General features: G+C 44.0%; 1 protein-coding gene across 1 annotated transcript; it reads right to left on the bottom strand.

The window, feature by feature from the left end:
• LOC8080630 lies at positions 7,156-13,631 on the bottom strand. Its single transcript, XM_002445544.2, has 3 exons — positions 13,158-13,631; positions 8,418-10,510; positions 7,156-7,788 (listed from the first exon to the last, which is right to left on the bottom strand). The coding sequence occupies exons 1-3, from the start codon at positions 13,494-13,496 to the stop codon at positions 7,608-7,610; spliced, it is 2,613 nt and encodes an 870-aa protein (XP_002445589.1). The 5' UTR covers positions 13,497-13,631; the 3' UTR covers positions 7,156-7,607.

The following is a 14,041-nucleotide window of genomic DNA, read 5'->3' on the forward strand; positions in this document are numbered from 1 at the left end:
CAGGATCTGAATCTAGCCCCATAGGAGGAGGACCCCCAGGAAGCCATCTTCCATCCAGGGCTGAATCAGGAGCAGGGAGAGGAGCAGTTCATTTTGCCTCAGCCTGCACCAGCCGAGCAGCAGGACTTCCTCCTGGAAGAAGTGGCAGACAACCTGGATCAACAGGTTCAAGTCAACATACCTGCACTTCAGCACCCTCTAGAAAATTTCCTTCACCATGAGATTCCAGAGGAGGACTTGATGGAATTAGACATGGCAGATCATCAGCTGCAGGGGCAACAACACATTGCAGAGGAAGCTGGGCAGGTCTTTCAAAACAATATCCAACTAGGAATGGTCAGAACTTTTTTCTTTAACCAGCCTCATCTGGAAATGCCTAAGGCGCCGGAGCTCCTAAAGGTACTGCTACAAAAGAATGCCATGAATGCAAACAAGGACAGTTGGGTCATTGAAATACCAACAAAATGGTTGGGCTTCTTCAAAGCCATGCTGCAAGCGCCGGCCCAACAGAGCTGGGCCAAGGAGTTACTGCAAACTGACTTTCCAAAGCTGATGCAGGAGGAAGGGGAGTCTATGGACCTGATCGACCTGAAGCAAATGCCCATGGCCCAGAACAATTGTCCCCTGTTGCAATTGGAGCCTTCAATGGCCCAAGAAATTGAGGAAGCGATCCCTGAGGACCAGCCTAATGATCTGGGCTCCCCCAGCAAAAAAAGATCAAGAAAAGAGAAAACAGCCACACCAATCATAGACTCGGTTGTCAGGCGTAGTACCAGAGTCAGATCCCAATCAAATGGGTTCAAAGTGAGTCCTTGCAAAGCAAAAAACTGCCTGGGCTGCAGTGTTGTGCCTCCAACAATCCCCCAGCCCATACTAAAGAAGATAGGGTCAACTCTCTGCCAGCTCAAAGAGGAAGATCTTCAGGGACTCAATGGCAACGCAAAGAAGAAGGTAGATCCCATTGGGAAAAAACAGAAGAAGAATAAGAAGGATGGGGAAAGCAAAGATGATGAGGACAAGAGGGCCCATGAAGACAAGGAGAACTAACCCAAGGGTGGAAGAAGCTGATCTGTGCTATCTCTTTTGCTACATGTCTATCATTTGCTTAATATTGTTTTCTGTTAGTCTTTTCGGGATGTATCCCTTCGCTTGTATGACTATTTGGCTATGTCTGAAATCTCTTTGTCTGAACTTTTTGATGGTTGACAACCTCTACTGGTTTCTGTTTAATCTGATCTGGTTATGGGGAATCGAGGTTGAGGAGGCTTCTCCTCAACCAATGTCCTGTTTGACGGCCCTTTTCATGGTTTAAATGAATCAAAAAAAGCACTGGAAAATCCTGAGCTGGAATGTAAGAGGGCTCAACTCTGAAACTAAATGGATCTCAATTAGGGACAAAATCATTGAGAGCAAAAGTGAAATCATCTGTCTGCAAGAAACCAAAAGAGAACAGTTTGATGTTGGCTACATCAGAAACTTCTGCCCTATTGAATTTGATTCGTTTGAACTCCTACCCTCAATTGGGGCATCGGGAGGCATTTTGGTAGCATGGAAAAGTTCTGCTTTCTCTAGCAATCAGCAGAAATAGGTTTGCGATCTCACTAGAATTTACCTCAAAATTAAATAATGAATCTTGGGTGCTGACCTTAGTTTATGCTCCTTGCACACCGGCTGGGAAAAGAGAGTTCTTAGATTGGTTCCAAGATATCCAAATGCCTGAAGATATTGAATGGATTATAGTAGGGGATTTCAACTTGATCCGCAAACCTGAAGACAGAAATAGAGATGGTGCAGATCTCAATGAAATCTTTAGCTTCAATGAGGCAATTGAGAAGCTGGGAGTGATTGAAATACCTTTACATGGTAGAAGGTACACTTGGACCAATAAGCAGTTTCCACCTCTGTTGGAAAGGCTTGACTGGGTGTTTACATCCACTTCTTGGACAGCAAAATTCCCCAATACTATCGTCACAACACTAGTGATGGAAGTCTCGGATCATTGGCCTTGTGTAATAGATATTAGCACCAACATTCCTCAAAGCCACTTCTTCAGGTTTGAAAACCATTGGATTGACCACGAGGATTTCCTCGAAGTAGCAATTAGGGGGTGGGTGGCTCATGATAACGTTATTGACCCTGCCAAACGCCTAACTGCCAAATTCAAAAACCTCAGAAAAGAGCTGAAGACTTGGAAGTCACAGCTACCAAAACTAGCTATTGCAATCAAGGGTATTAAGTCGGTGCTGAACTTCTTAGAGATAATTGAAAGCTTGAGAGACCTTTCCTTGCTAGAATGGAACTTCAGAGAGCTGATTACAGAGAAATTAATCAGTCTTCTAAAGCAGCAAAAAAAGTATTGGATGCAGAGAGGAAAGATAAGGTGGGTGAAGGAAGGTGATGCGCGAACAAGATTCTTTCATGCCCATGCAACAATCAGACACAGAAAGAACTCAATTGCTGTGCTTCAGGATGCCTGGGGAAATAATGTGCATAGTCATGAACATAAAGCTGATCTCCTTTGGCAGGCTTTCAAAGATAGAATGGGAAATACAGAGTTTAGTCAAATGCTCTTCAACCTGAGTGACCTCATGCAACCGAGCAATGAGCTTGAACAACTTCAAGCTCCCTTTTTAAAAGAAGAAATTGATGATATTGTGTCAAGGCTGCCTAATAATAAGTCTCCTGGACCGGATGGGTTCACAAACGAGTTTCTCAAGTGTTGCTGGCCCCTAGTTGCGGACGATTTCTATAACCTCTGTGACAAGTTCTTTGAGGGTGAAATCTGTCTCAAAAGTATAAACAATTCTCACATCACTCTAATCCCCAAAGTGGATGGCCCTTTGAGAGTATCTGACTACAGACCGATCTCCCTCCTGAACACCTCAGTCAAACTAATAACAAAAGTGCTTGCAAACAGACTGCAAAGGAAGATCAGAGATCTGGTTCACAAAAACCAATATGGTTTCATCAAAACCAGAACCATACAAGACTGTCTGGCATGGGCACTGGAGTACATTCACAATTGCCACAAATCAAAAAGAGAAATCATCATATTAAAATTGGACTTCGAGAAAGCTTTTGACAGAATTGAGCATGGGGCTATTTTGGAGATTCTCAGAGCAAAAGGGTTTAGTCAGAGATGGATCAGCTGGATAAAGGCAATTCTGGATTCAGGGACCTCCTCGGTAATATTGAATGGTACTCCAGGGAAAGTTTTCCACTGTAAAAGAGGAGTTAGACAGGGGGACCCCCTATCACCACTGTTATTTGTGCTGGCAGCAGATCTACTACAGTCGGTAGTGAACAAGGCAACGCAACATGGTCTTTTTGAGGTGCCTTTACCCCTGAGGTACACTGATGACTTCCCAATACTGCAATACGTAGACGATACCCTCATAGTGATGCAAGCTTGTAGTAAGCAGTTATGGACACTCAAGGCTGTGCTGTAGAGTTTTGGTGAATCTACTGGATTAAGAGTTAATTACAACAAGTCTGTAATGGTGCCTGTCAACATCGGTCAGGAGAAACTGAACCACTTAGCACAAACCTTTAACTGTGCAAAGGGAAGCCTCCCATTTACCTACCTTGGACTTCCACTAAGCCTGACAAAACCAAGGGTGATTGACTTCTCGCCGTTAGTTAATAGATGTGAGAGAAGGTTGGCTGCAACCTCAACCTTCTTGAATCAAGCAGGAAGACTAGAAGTCACAAATTCAATATTTTCAGCCTTGCCCACATACTGTATGAGCACCTTCCTTTTGCAGCAAACAGTAATTGAAAGAACTGATAAGTTCAGGAAAATATGCCTATGGAGAGGGGCTGATGTTAATGCAAAGCAAAGACCTAAGGCGGCCTGGAAAATGGTATGCAGGGAAAAGAGAGAAGGAGGTCTGGGGGTTATTGATCTTAAAACACAGAATGAGGCATTACTGATCAAAAATCTGCACAAGTTTTTCAACAGAGAAGATATCCCCTGGGTCTCTCTAGTATGGGAGAAGTACTATGATAATGGTAGGCTACCATGAGGCACAAAGAAGGGGTCATTTTGGTGGAAAGATGTCCTGAAGCTTTTGGACAAATTCAAAGGTTTAGCAAAGGTGCAAGCTAACAGTGGGAAATCATGTTATCTCTGGGAAGACCTGTGGGAGGACATGCCCCTTTCTCTCAAATTCCCAGAGTTATTCTCCTTTGCTAAAAAGAAGAAAATCAGCCTACAGGAAGCAAAGAATCAAACACCAATTCATGCATTATTCCACTTACCAATATCTCAGCAGGCCCACTCACAAATGTTGCAGTTGGGTCAGCTATTACAGCACATACAAGGGTCAATGGGGAAGGATAATTGGTCCTACATTTGGAACTCGAACATCTTCTAAGTTAAAAGAGCATATAGGCAGTTGAAGGGGCATGGGGACATACACCCAGTACATAAATGGATATGGAAATCCTCCTGTCAGAACAAACACAAGGTGTTTTTCTGGCTGTTAATCAAAGACAAGCTAAGCACAAGAGAACTATTAAGAAGGAAGCATATGATGCTTCAGGATTATAACTGTGTCTTATGCACAGGATCAGTAGATGAATCCTCCCTACACCTCTTCTTGGAATGTCCCTTCGCAGCTCAATGCTGGGGCTGGCTTGGTCTTCACATCGACAGTGAGATAGATCCCTTCGAAATCCTACACTCATTAAGATCTCAATTAGGATTGCCCTTCTCAATGGAAATCATCATTACAATGTGCTGGACAATATGGAAGGCCAGAAATGATTGGATCTTTCGTCAAATCCCTCCAAGCCTGCAAATGGCAAAGACAGTTTCAGGAATGAGATGGGCTGCCTCTCTCTGAGAATTAGGAGAAGGATTCAAATGGCTTTTGAACAATGGATAAACAATCTCTCCTAGCTTGGATTTGCTCGGTGTTGAGGAGTATTTTCTTTATTAACTTCTTTGTATCCTAGATGGCCTTGCTAGTCAGGCTTACTTGTTTTCCTTTTTTTATGTTTCTGCGTCTGTAAACTTTTAAGCTTTCAATAAATTAACCTGTAGGGGTGCAAACCTCTCCAGTCTCTTTCAAAAAATAAGATGTATATTTTGTTACAATGTTTAGACACGTTTGCTACCTCGACCGAATAACACTTAATAGAGTAGTTGTTTTTTCGCGATCGGGTGATTAGCCCGTTTTTCATTAAGAGGGAAGTAACCACGTGTTACAAAAGGGAAGACGCAGGCGAGACACCAACGCCGAACCCTGAGTCGCAGAGCCGCAGCGTTACAACAAACTAACTGGCTAACTATATTGTGAACAAAAACAGCGACCAAGCCGAAACCGCTGCCGAAACAGACCGAAACCCAGCCAAAGCCCACTCATTCGCCTCACTGGCCACCTTCCTGCAAATGCTTGTGGCGTCGCTGACCAGAGAGCGCTCGAAGGTGACCGAATTCCTTTCCTTCTAGAGAACCCAAGCTACGAGCAGGATCATGGAGTCGAAGAGTTGTTGCGCCGGTGCATCGAGCCGTTTACGCTGTCGTATCCACCAATGGCCGAACCTAACATCAGCGTCTGGCGTCAACGATGCCAGACCCAGCGGGGACAGTAGCAAGTACCAGACCTGTCTGGCAAGAACACAGCCAAGGAACAGGTGCTCTACTGTCTCGGACGCCTGCCCACAGAGGACGCAGGCATCGCAGTCCTGGAGGCCGTGTCTCCTCCTTCTGTCAGCCGTCCAGAGGCGGCCATGGAACGCGAGCCACCTGAAGAACTTAACTTTTGGAGGTGCTCGTGTCTTCCACAACTCTCTGGCTCCAAGTAGAACGGTAGAGCCCGCGAAGAAAGCTCTATACGTCGACGATGCTGAATACTTGCCATCAGCTGACCACTTCCAGACGAATCTGTCCGAACGTGTCTGATCCAGGACCGTGTCTCTTGCAATCTCCCAGACTTTCAAGTATTGGCAAAGAACCTGCACAGTTAAGGCGCCAACAATGTCCCTGGCCCAACGGTCTGAAGCCAACGCTTCCCTGAGCGTCCTCTTCCTGCCCACCCGGGATACTGCCGCGAACAGATGTGGCGCAAACCTAATAGAGTAGTTGTGAAGCAGATCCAAGTACTTATCGGTCTTGAGAAGAAGTTTCGAGATCATTAATATAGAACGTGGAGTAGGGATTGTGGAACAATCCGAGACCATGGGGAAAGAAATCTGGTTCTTGTATTTTTATTTGTTTGCAAGTTTCTTGTGTGACAACTAGGATTCGTGTTAGTGTGCTTAGCTTAGGGTTCATACTTGGTTTTCTAAGGGCCTTACTCTTACAGCGAATATTTGTTAAGGATATAATTAATATGTTGGCCCTAAGTACGCATTAGATTGGTTTTGTAGAAGTTAGTAGCCAATATGCTAAAAGGTTTTAGAGAGTTTGCATAGCCTAAGTTTGTTTTAGAGCCCAATTTAAACCCCTGCCCCCTTTTGGGTCATTGGATCCTTTACAACAATATTGCTTGACGTTTGTTCCCAATGGAGGCATCATCTAGGAGATATAGCACAGTCTTTGTGGATGTCAGTCTCTGTATGGACATTTTGATGCTTGTGCAAGACTGGGTTCTTCGACGAGGCCATGCCTCGGGTATTTTTGTTCTACCTTCTACGAGTGCCACCTGCTCTCCCAAGGTGGCTTGCGGTAGTGAAATCCGAGTTTCTTGGATGTGGGGTTCATTAGAGCTCGATAATGATAACATGATGCACTCTCTTCCTCCCAGTCAGGAATAGTCTTGCATGGGCAATGTGGATTGAGGGCTTTGGGTGATGTATGCCAAGTGTTCGTGACGAGCTCGACAACAGTCGTATTACCGTTGTTTGTTAGTGGGTTGATTCCGGTTGGTCATCTAGACTCTTGTACTTAGATTTTCATGAATTTTCCTTAATACGCCATTCATATATGGTTTTTTTTCGTCTTTTTTTTATATATATAGACCGGGTCAGCTCTTCTCTTCTGCATACAATAGCAGGAACTTTGTGCTTTTTTCAGAGGTTGCTTCGAGGAAAAAAAGCTAAGGTGATCTCCTTTCACCCAAAAAAAGTAATTGTCCGTGTTAGGGAATTGGCGCAGGCAACCACATGAACTGATAACGATGGTCGATATGTGGCACTACAGGATTAATGGAAGCCAACAAGATATCGCTGCAAACAACCAGATACTGTAATAAGATGTTACAAACAAGGCAGCCCAGTGCCCAGTCGCAAGAACAAACTTATATGTATAAATAATCTGAAACGGAATTCATTGATTGGGGAGCTCAGTTCGACTCTGTACATCATACAGGCCGCAAAATGGTACATACATGTGGAGGCAGACAAAAACATGATTCTCAGCCTCACTCAGGGACAGTCAAGGAACCAACCTGACTCTGATGATCAATGCAGCGAAGCAACAGAGAAAACAAATACAATCCTCTGCTGACCAATGCTCTGATAAAAGGCACACTGTTGGAACAAGAAGGTTTTCTCCACTTAGGAATATTGGGTGCAATTCGTCCAGCACCCAAAAGGTTGGACTTCCAACAACAACCTTCCCTGGCTGATAGTAACAGAACACAATTTTTGCTGTTGTCACTTCAGGGTTTCGAGTGATCGATGGGTTTATCAGGGACCGAAAGTTCATCCTTGAGCATAAATGACAGATCATGCATCTGAGCAAGCAACTGTTCCACATTTGTATTTGCAGGCTCTGGTTTATTAGTTGGCCATAATGAAGATAGTGAATCAACATCACCCATCTGCTGCATTCCGTTTGTGCTGCACACATTTAACAACGGGATCATTTGAGATAAACATTATATTACATCGCATGATGAAAGAGATCTCGCAAACAATCACCTAGTTCTAGCACATCTGAAAATGATTTCAATGACCAAGGAAGGTAAGGTCAACATAACTAGACATGTACTGAGTACAATACTGGATGAGAAAGCTGAGTGGGGTAAACAAGTCCTCTGAGGACAGGCTTAGCTTGGACTATTTTTTACAATAGTTATTCCCTGCACTCAACTAAACCTTAAGGTTTAATCAAGCCAGGAAAACTAAATAGGGATCAAAGCTCAGAGAAGCACGAGAGCTTATGGCACCATGTACCATTTCCAAAGTCCTACAGACCAGTTATATTTGCCTTATCATATTTTAAAGGAACTATACATGTTTCTTTTTTAAAGAAAATTGTAATTCCCTCCAATTAGGCAGAACAATCTGGAAACTTTGAGGTTTGCTAGTTTGGCTAGCTTGGTCCTTGGGTAAAATCCACATAGTTTGAACAATTGGACATCATTAGAAGTATATAATTGATTACCCAGTTCTTCCCATACCATAAACAGTAAGATTATATCCTCAAGTGAACAGGTTTACATGATCATAATCCATAAATCACTAACCTTTTCAAGTGGTCATCAGATGGAAATGCTTTTGATTCATTAGAAGCCTCCTTTTTATCCTTTAAGTTTTCGGATGAAGCTAACTGCAAAACACTCCCAAATTCCAGCCCTCCAAAAGCATCAGGACTTGATGCTGAGGTAGTATCAAATAATGAAGCATCTGAAGAAACTTGTAAGGTGGTTTGCTGTGGACGGGAGTTTTGAAAATCTTGCCAGTCATCGAATAGATCATTATTTCCACTTATCTGTTCAAGGTTCTTTTCATTAGCATGACTTGAGGCCCATAAGTCCATAGTTTCAGCCCCTGAAGGATCTTTCACATGGTGCCCTTCCACAGGAATTTCATTACTTCTCTGAGCTTGATCAAAACTGGCAAAATCCTGCCATCCATCAGATGAGGCATTAGTTCTCCCAACAACATCAATGCTTTTAGATTCCTTGAAGTTGCTGGTAAGCCACAAATCTAAGGAATCATTTTCTTTAGCTGGTTCAGGTGACACACTACTCGGTTCTCCCCCAAGACTAGACATTTTTTCTTGCAGATGACCGAATTTAGCAAAATCTTGCCAAACATCAAATGTGTCGCTTTCTATATTTGTTGAGGATGTTTTTGCGGCATCATTACTGCTGGCATTTGCCCACGATTGGACAGAAACACTTCCATCATGCTGCTCAAATGGAACACTTGTCATTTCTGCACCGGTGCTAGATGAATTTGGCTGTGCTTGATCTGAACCAGTGAAACCTTGCCAATCGTCCAACATGTTATTTTCATTCACGGTACCAGTATTTGCTGGCTCCCCAAAATTTCCAATGAACCATGAGTCCATGTCTGTTTCTTTGTGACTGGCTTTTGGGACCTCCATCATGTCCCCAGTTTGATTCAACGAAGTGTCCTGGACTTGACCAGTGGCAGTAAAATCTTGCCAATTGTCATTATTTGTTTCCTTAACCATTTCTGCAGCATTTTGTGCTTCAACATTGCCCACAGGCCACAGATCAACAGGATTAATTTCTGAAGAATGTTGATGCGAGATGTTGATCATTGTCTCTTCAACTCCAACTGGTCTCACCAATTTTAGTCCATGGCCACTTGTTGATCGTTCCACAGATGTCACAAAATCTCTTCCTTGACCAGACACAGAAGCAAAAGCTTGCCATTCAGAGGAGTCTTCAATACCATTACTGGGTGATTCCTTGTTGCCTACTGGCCAGGGATCTATTACATCCTTTTCAGATGAATTTCTCTTTAAAGGTTCCTCCATATGTTCTCCTGCATTTGATAGGCTGCCCTGATTACCACTTGCTGTAAATTCTTGCCATTCATCAAAAGCTTCATCATCATTGACTCCAGTATCATCCATTTCATGTAACTGATCGCGCTTAGCAAAATTCATGCGGAGAGAGGATTCAGTGGACTCAGGAGCACTGTTGCTCTCAAAGATAGGCTGGGCAACCTTTTGATTAGAAAGATCATCATCACCAAATAATGTGCCACTTGCTGAAGCCAAATCTTCTGAATGATGTTCTAGGATGGCACTTGTATTTGTTTTATTTTCAGTACCTACTACAGGTTTAATGGCAGTCTCTGAAGCTGGGAAACTAAAAGACTCGGCCTCAGAAGAACTCTTAAACAGATCAGGTTGCTTGGAGTTTTTGGCAGCACTTTCTGAATTAGCAGACTGAAAATCAGCATCCCAGCTTGCAAATGCTGGAGTAGCTTCAATCTTATTTGTTCTTCGAGAACTAATTAAGCTTTTAGATGCAGCATGCACCTCCAATCTAGATTCATGGTTTTTGCTATCAGTTCTTTTCTTTTCCTGCTCCACATTATGAGTTTGCGGAAGAGAAGCAGAAGTCATCTCTTCTTTTCTTTCAACATAAAATGAATCTAGGTTAGCAGCAGATAAATTTAGTGTATCCACAGAAGATGATTGCTCCTTTGTTATGGAACTTGCAGATGTTTCCTTATTTTCAGGGAGGCAAGTGATTTTTAAGTCCAGTAGATCAGATATGATCATTCCACTGTTTGGTGGTGGTGCATCCTTGCTTTTATTCGTAGCTGTAGTGTCAGTATCGAATTCTACAAACTCCTGAATGAAAAAGGGAAGAAGAAAAAAAATCTTCCATCAGCTATGAATAGATACAGGATTTAACTTCAGAAACGAGACTATGTTTCCTGCCTACTTTGAATTTAAAGAGAACTAGGACAATGATATCAATACACGTAAATTCACCATAGATCTGTTATACTGAAAGATTCAATCTTATTAAAATCAGTCCCTAATTACAATGTATGCAAGATCAATGTCTGTTAAACCGCATGGAGCTTGCATTCCACAAATGGCTTTTACACATTAATGAATACATAATGAGTGACCAAGTAAGCACTATATGTGAATGTAGTAGTCAAATATAAACAAACAGTTAGGCAGGTATGCATGGATATCCAACAATATGAAGCATTCTCTACACCCAAAAAAACTTCTATCCAATTCAGTGCTAAATCCAATGTTGGTCATACATACACAAAAACAAAATTTGATATATAAGTGAAGATTTTGTGTTAAATCAAGCCAGATTTATATTCAACTACCAAATTCACTTTGGTACCAGTACATCATAGAAGATCTTAGATCCCATACAACTGTTATATGGGGCTCCACCTATGAAAGCAGAATGCCGCAAGGAGGCTGCGGGAATTTCAGCATGTTCAAGTTTGGTGGGGGTCCAAAAATTCTCCACCACCTTTCCCCGCCTTCCTTCCTCCTCTGAGTCGACCCGCCCGCACCTCTCCAGCATCTCACTCCTCATCCGCAGTCCGCACACACCACCCAATCCCTACCTCCACTCATTCATTCGCCCATCTCACCAACCATGGCCGCCGCGTCCAACTCTGATGCCAGCGCCGAGCCACGCGACGACCCCAGCCTCCTCCCTTTCGCCCCCTTCTAGCTCACCCTCTCCATCCGCACGCCGGCCACCCACACTCGCCTCCATCCCCTCCACCATCCGGTCAGGCGTCCTGGCCCAGTGGTCCCCCCTCCAGAGAGGCCATGCTGCATTGCATGCACACCTAACTCCAGGGCTCCCCAATAACTCACTGTCTCCTGGGACCCATTGGCCATGCTGTCACTTGTCTCATACTACTTGCATCACCAACATTATTCTTTAATAATCTATCCAAAACTGCCCGGTCGCCAAAAACCACCTCTTGCCTAATCTAAAACCCTTCCCAGCAGTGACACACATTATTAGTAGTAATATACTCTAAACGCAAGAATCTTTTATATTTTTCTAGAGAACTATAGAATCTATTATTAATTTCCGAGGAAAAAAAGGCGAATCATTGGGCAAGTAAGTAAGACATTCGGAATCTGGGGGAGCGCGTATCTGAAATCATAGATTGTTTGGGTCAAATTTAATTAACCGTTGATTAGCTTTCTAAATATGTACACTAATGTATCTCCCTCCCACTAATCACGGTGGTACAATCTTAATTAGGCGAAACTCCCTCAATGGCTAGCACCTAGCAGTAGCAGCAGTAACGGCCAAAACAGCAGAGGCAGCGTGGAATATTTGGATCCCTGGGATTCAAAGCACCATCCATTTTTATCTAGCTACTCCTATAAAAGAAAAAACGCCAAAGGATGCTAGACCAGCTGGTTAAGAAGTTCCGGCGGCACCCCTCAGGTCCTGAGTTCGAACTCCCATGGGAGCGAATTTCAGGCTGAGGGTAAAAGAATCCCCTTGCTCGCCCCATGCCAAAGTGCAGGTAAAGAGATCGGCCCTTCTCACGGGTAACGTCTCCCTGTGTATGGATGGGGCGAGGGTTCGGGGATTTTCTCGGTCTATGCGAGAAGACCTTCTTAAGCACAATACCCAAGGGGGCGGTCATGATCCCTCGCAGGCCGAGTTTTTTTATAAAAGAAAAAACAGCTGCTGTGGGCAGCCAGTAGAAAATGGTTAAAATAAAGCCTGGGCCAGGCCAAACAGAGCCTAAGAGGGAGCACATGAAATACCTGTTTAGTAAGGAAAGTAGTAGGTAAATCTTTCATTCTACTCAGAAACTGTGAAGTTGTGCCCAAATGTGTACCCAAAATTTAAGTGGGATTTGCCAAGGAGATAAATCCTTTTGATCAAACAATCAACAAAAATAGATAAATAATTACAAAGAAGAGTGGAAACAAAAGTTATAGTTATATCGTCCAATTAAACTTACATCAGCAACATCTTGAAGAAAACAGAGATCATAATATGCAAATTGAGTTAATGCATTCACTAACACTAAGATGATTACTGCAGTAGTTATAAGCATATGAAAGTCCAAATTTTACTACCTCTGGTTAATGTAGCATGTCTACAGCCTCATTATAATGCCTTATTTTGTATCGCGCTTGTGTCATAACTCAAAACCCTAGCAGTGTATTTCTTTCATGGTGCTTGAATCCTGAGCAAATCAAATTTTCTAAACATGCTCTACTATTCATACAGACCCATTGGCAACGGACATTTCTCTAAGTACTTGTACTTCTTAGGAATAGCACTGCATAATAAGTAAAAAAAAAAGCAATAGCAATTCCGCAAACAGCTATATTCGAAGTTCTCCAGGTGCATAGCATCCTCTTCTTTCCCAAATGCTGGCTCAGGTTTGCTAGAAAGAAGAGCTCACAAATCCTAAGCAACAAGAATCGAATCTACAGGTTCTTAGCGTCAAAAAATGTAGGAAGGAAAGCTCACGGATCCGTCGAGTCCAAGCGAGCCGAGCAGCCACCGGTAGGCCGCGCCGTCACGGAAGGCGATGCCGCCGCTTCCACCGCCTTCGGTCTCCTCCCCGCGCCTGGGGCACCCGCAGTAGGCGCAGAGTGCAGACCGCGCACCGCGCAGGAGCCCTCCCGCGGCCCCGCAGCGCGCGCATCGGAGCTCCGCCGAGACGGAAGCGGCGCCCGAGTCGAAGGCCGCGACGGCGTCGGCGACGGAGGGGAAGGGAGGGGCGGGTGCGTCTTCTACAGGAGGGGCGAAGGTGGCCTCGCGGAGCGAGGACTGGAGGCGGTGGATGACAGCGGTGGGGATCTCCATCGGCGGGGAGGAGCGGGCAGGAGTGTGCTGGTGCCTGGTGGGAATTCAGATCTCTCCAGGTCCCTGTCCCTCCCTGGCTGTGGGCTTGGGCAGTTGGGGTTGGCGCTTCGCCCTCGTCTCTCTTCCCGTGGGACGTGACAAGTGAGAGAGGCCCGACAAGGGGGTTTGCTCGTTTGCATTCCATCGTGCCATGGTCCACTACAGTGAGCATAGTTTGAGGTTAAAACAAAAGAGCATAGTTTGGTATGATTAAGTTGCTAAACTAATCCATTTAATAAGTTAACAAAAGAAATACCGACCTTATACTTTGTCCTTCGTCGATGGTTTTTTTTTTACTTTGTAAGATCTTTACATTGATTTTATTTTTGGATCGGTGTGGAGCTTATTCATGCGTATTGTCGCTGGTACCAACGACCATCACCTAGGACCACAACCTATACCTACTACAATCACAGTAGCAATGGCCTAGACGCCTGTCCATGCATTGTCTATTCATCTATACCACCGTAAGGCGACAATCGTTAAAACAAAGCTACAAGGACGGA

The sequence above is a fragment of the Sorghum bicolor genome, chromosome 7, assembly GCF_000003195.3.
Source record: "Sorghum bicolor cultivar BTx623 chromosome 7, Sorghum_bicolor_NCBIv3, whole genome shotgun sequence".
NCBI lineage: Eukaryota > Viridiplantae > Streptophyta > Magnoliopsida > Poales > Poaceae > Sorghum > Sorghum bicolor.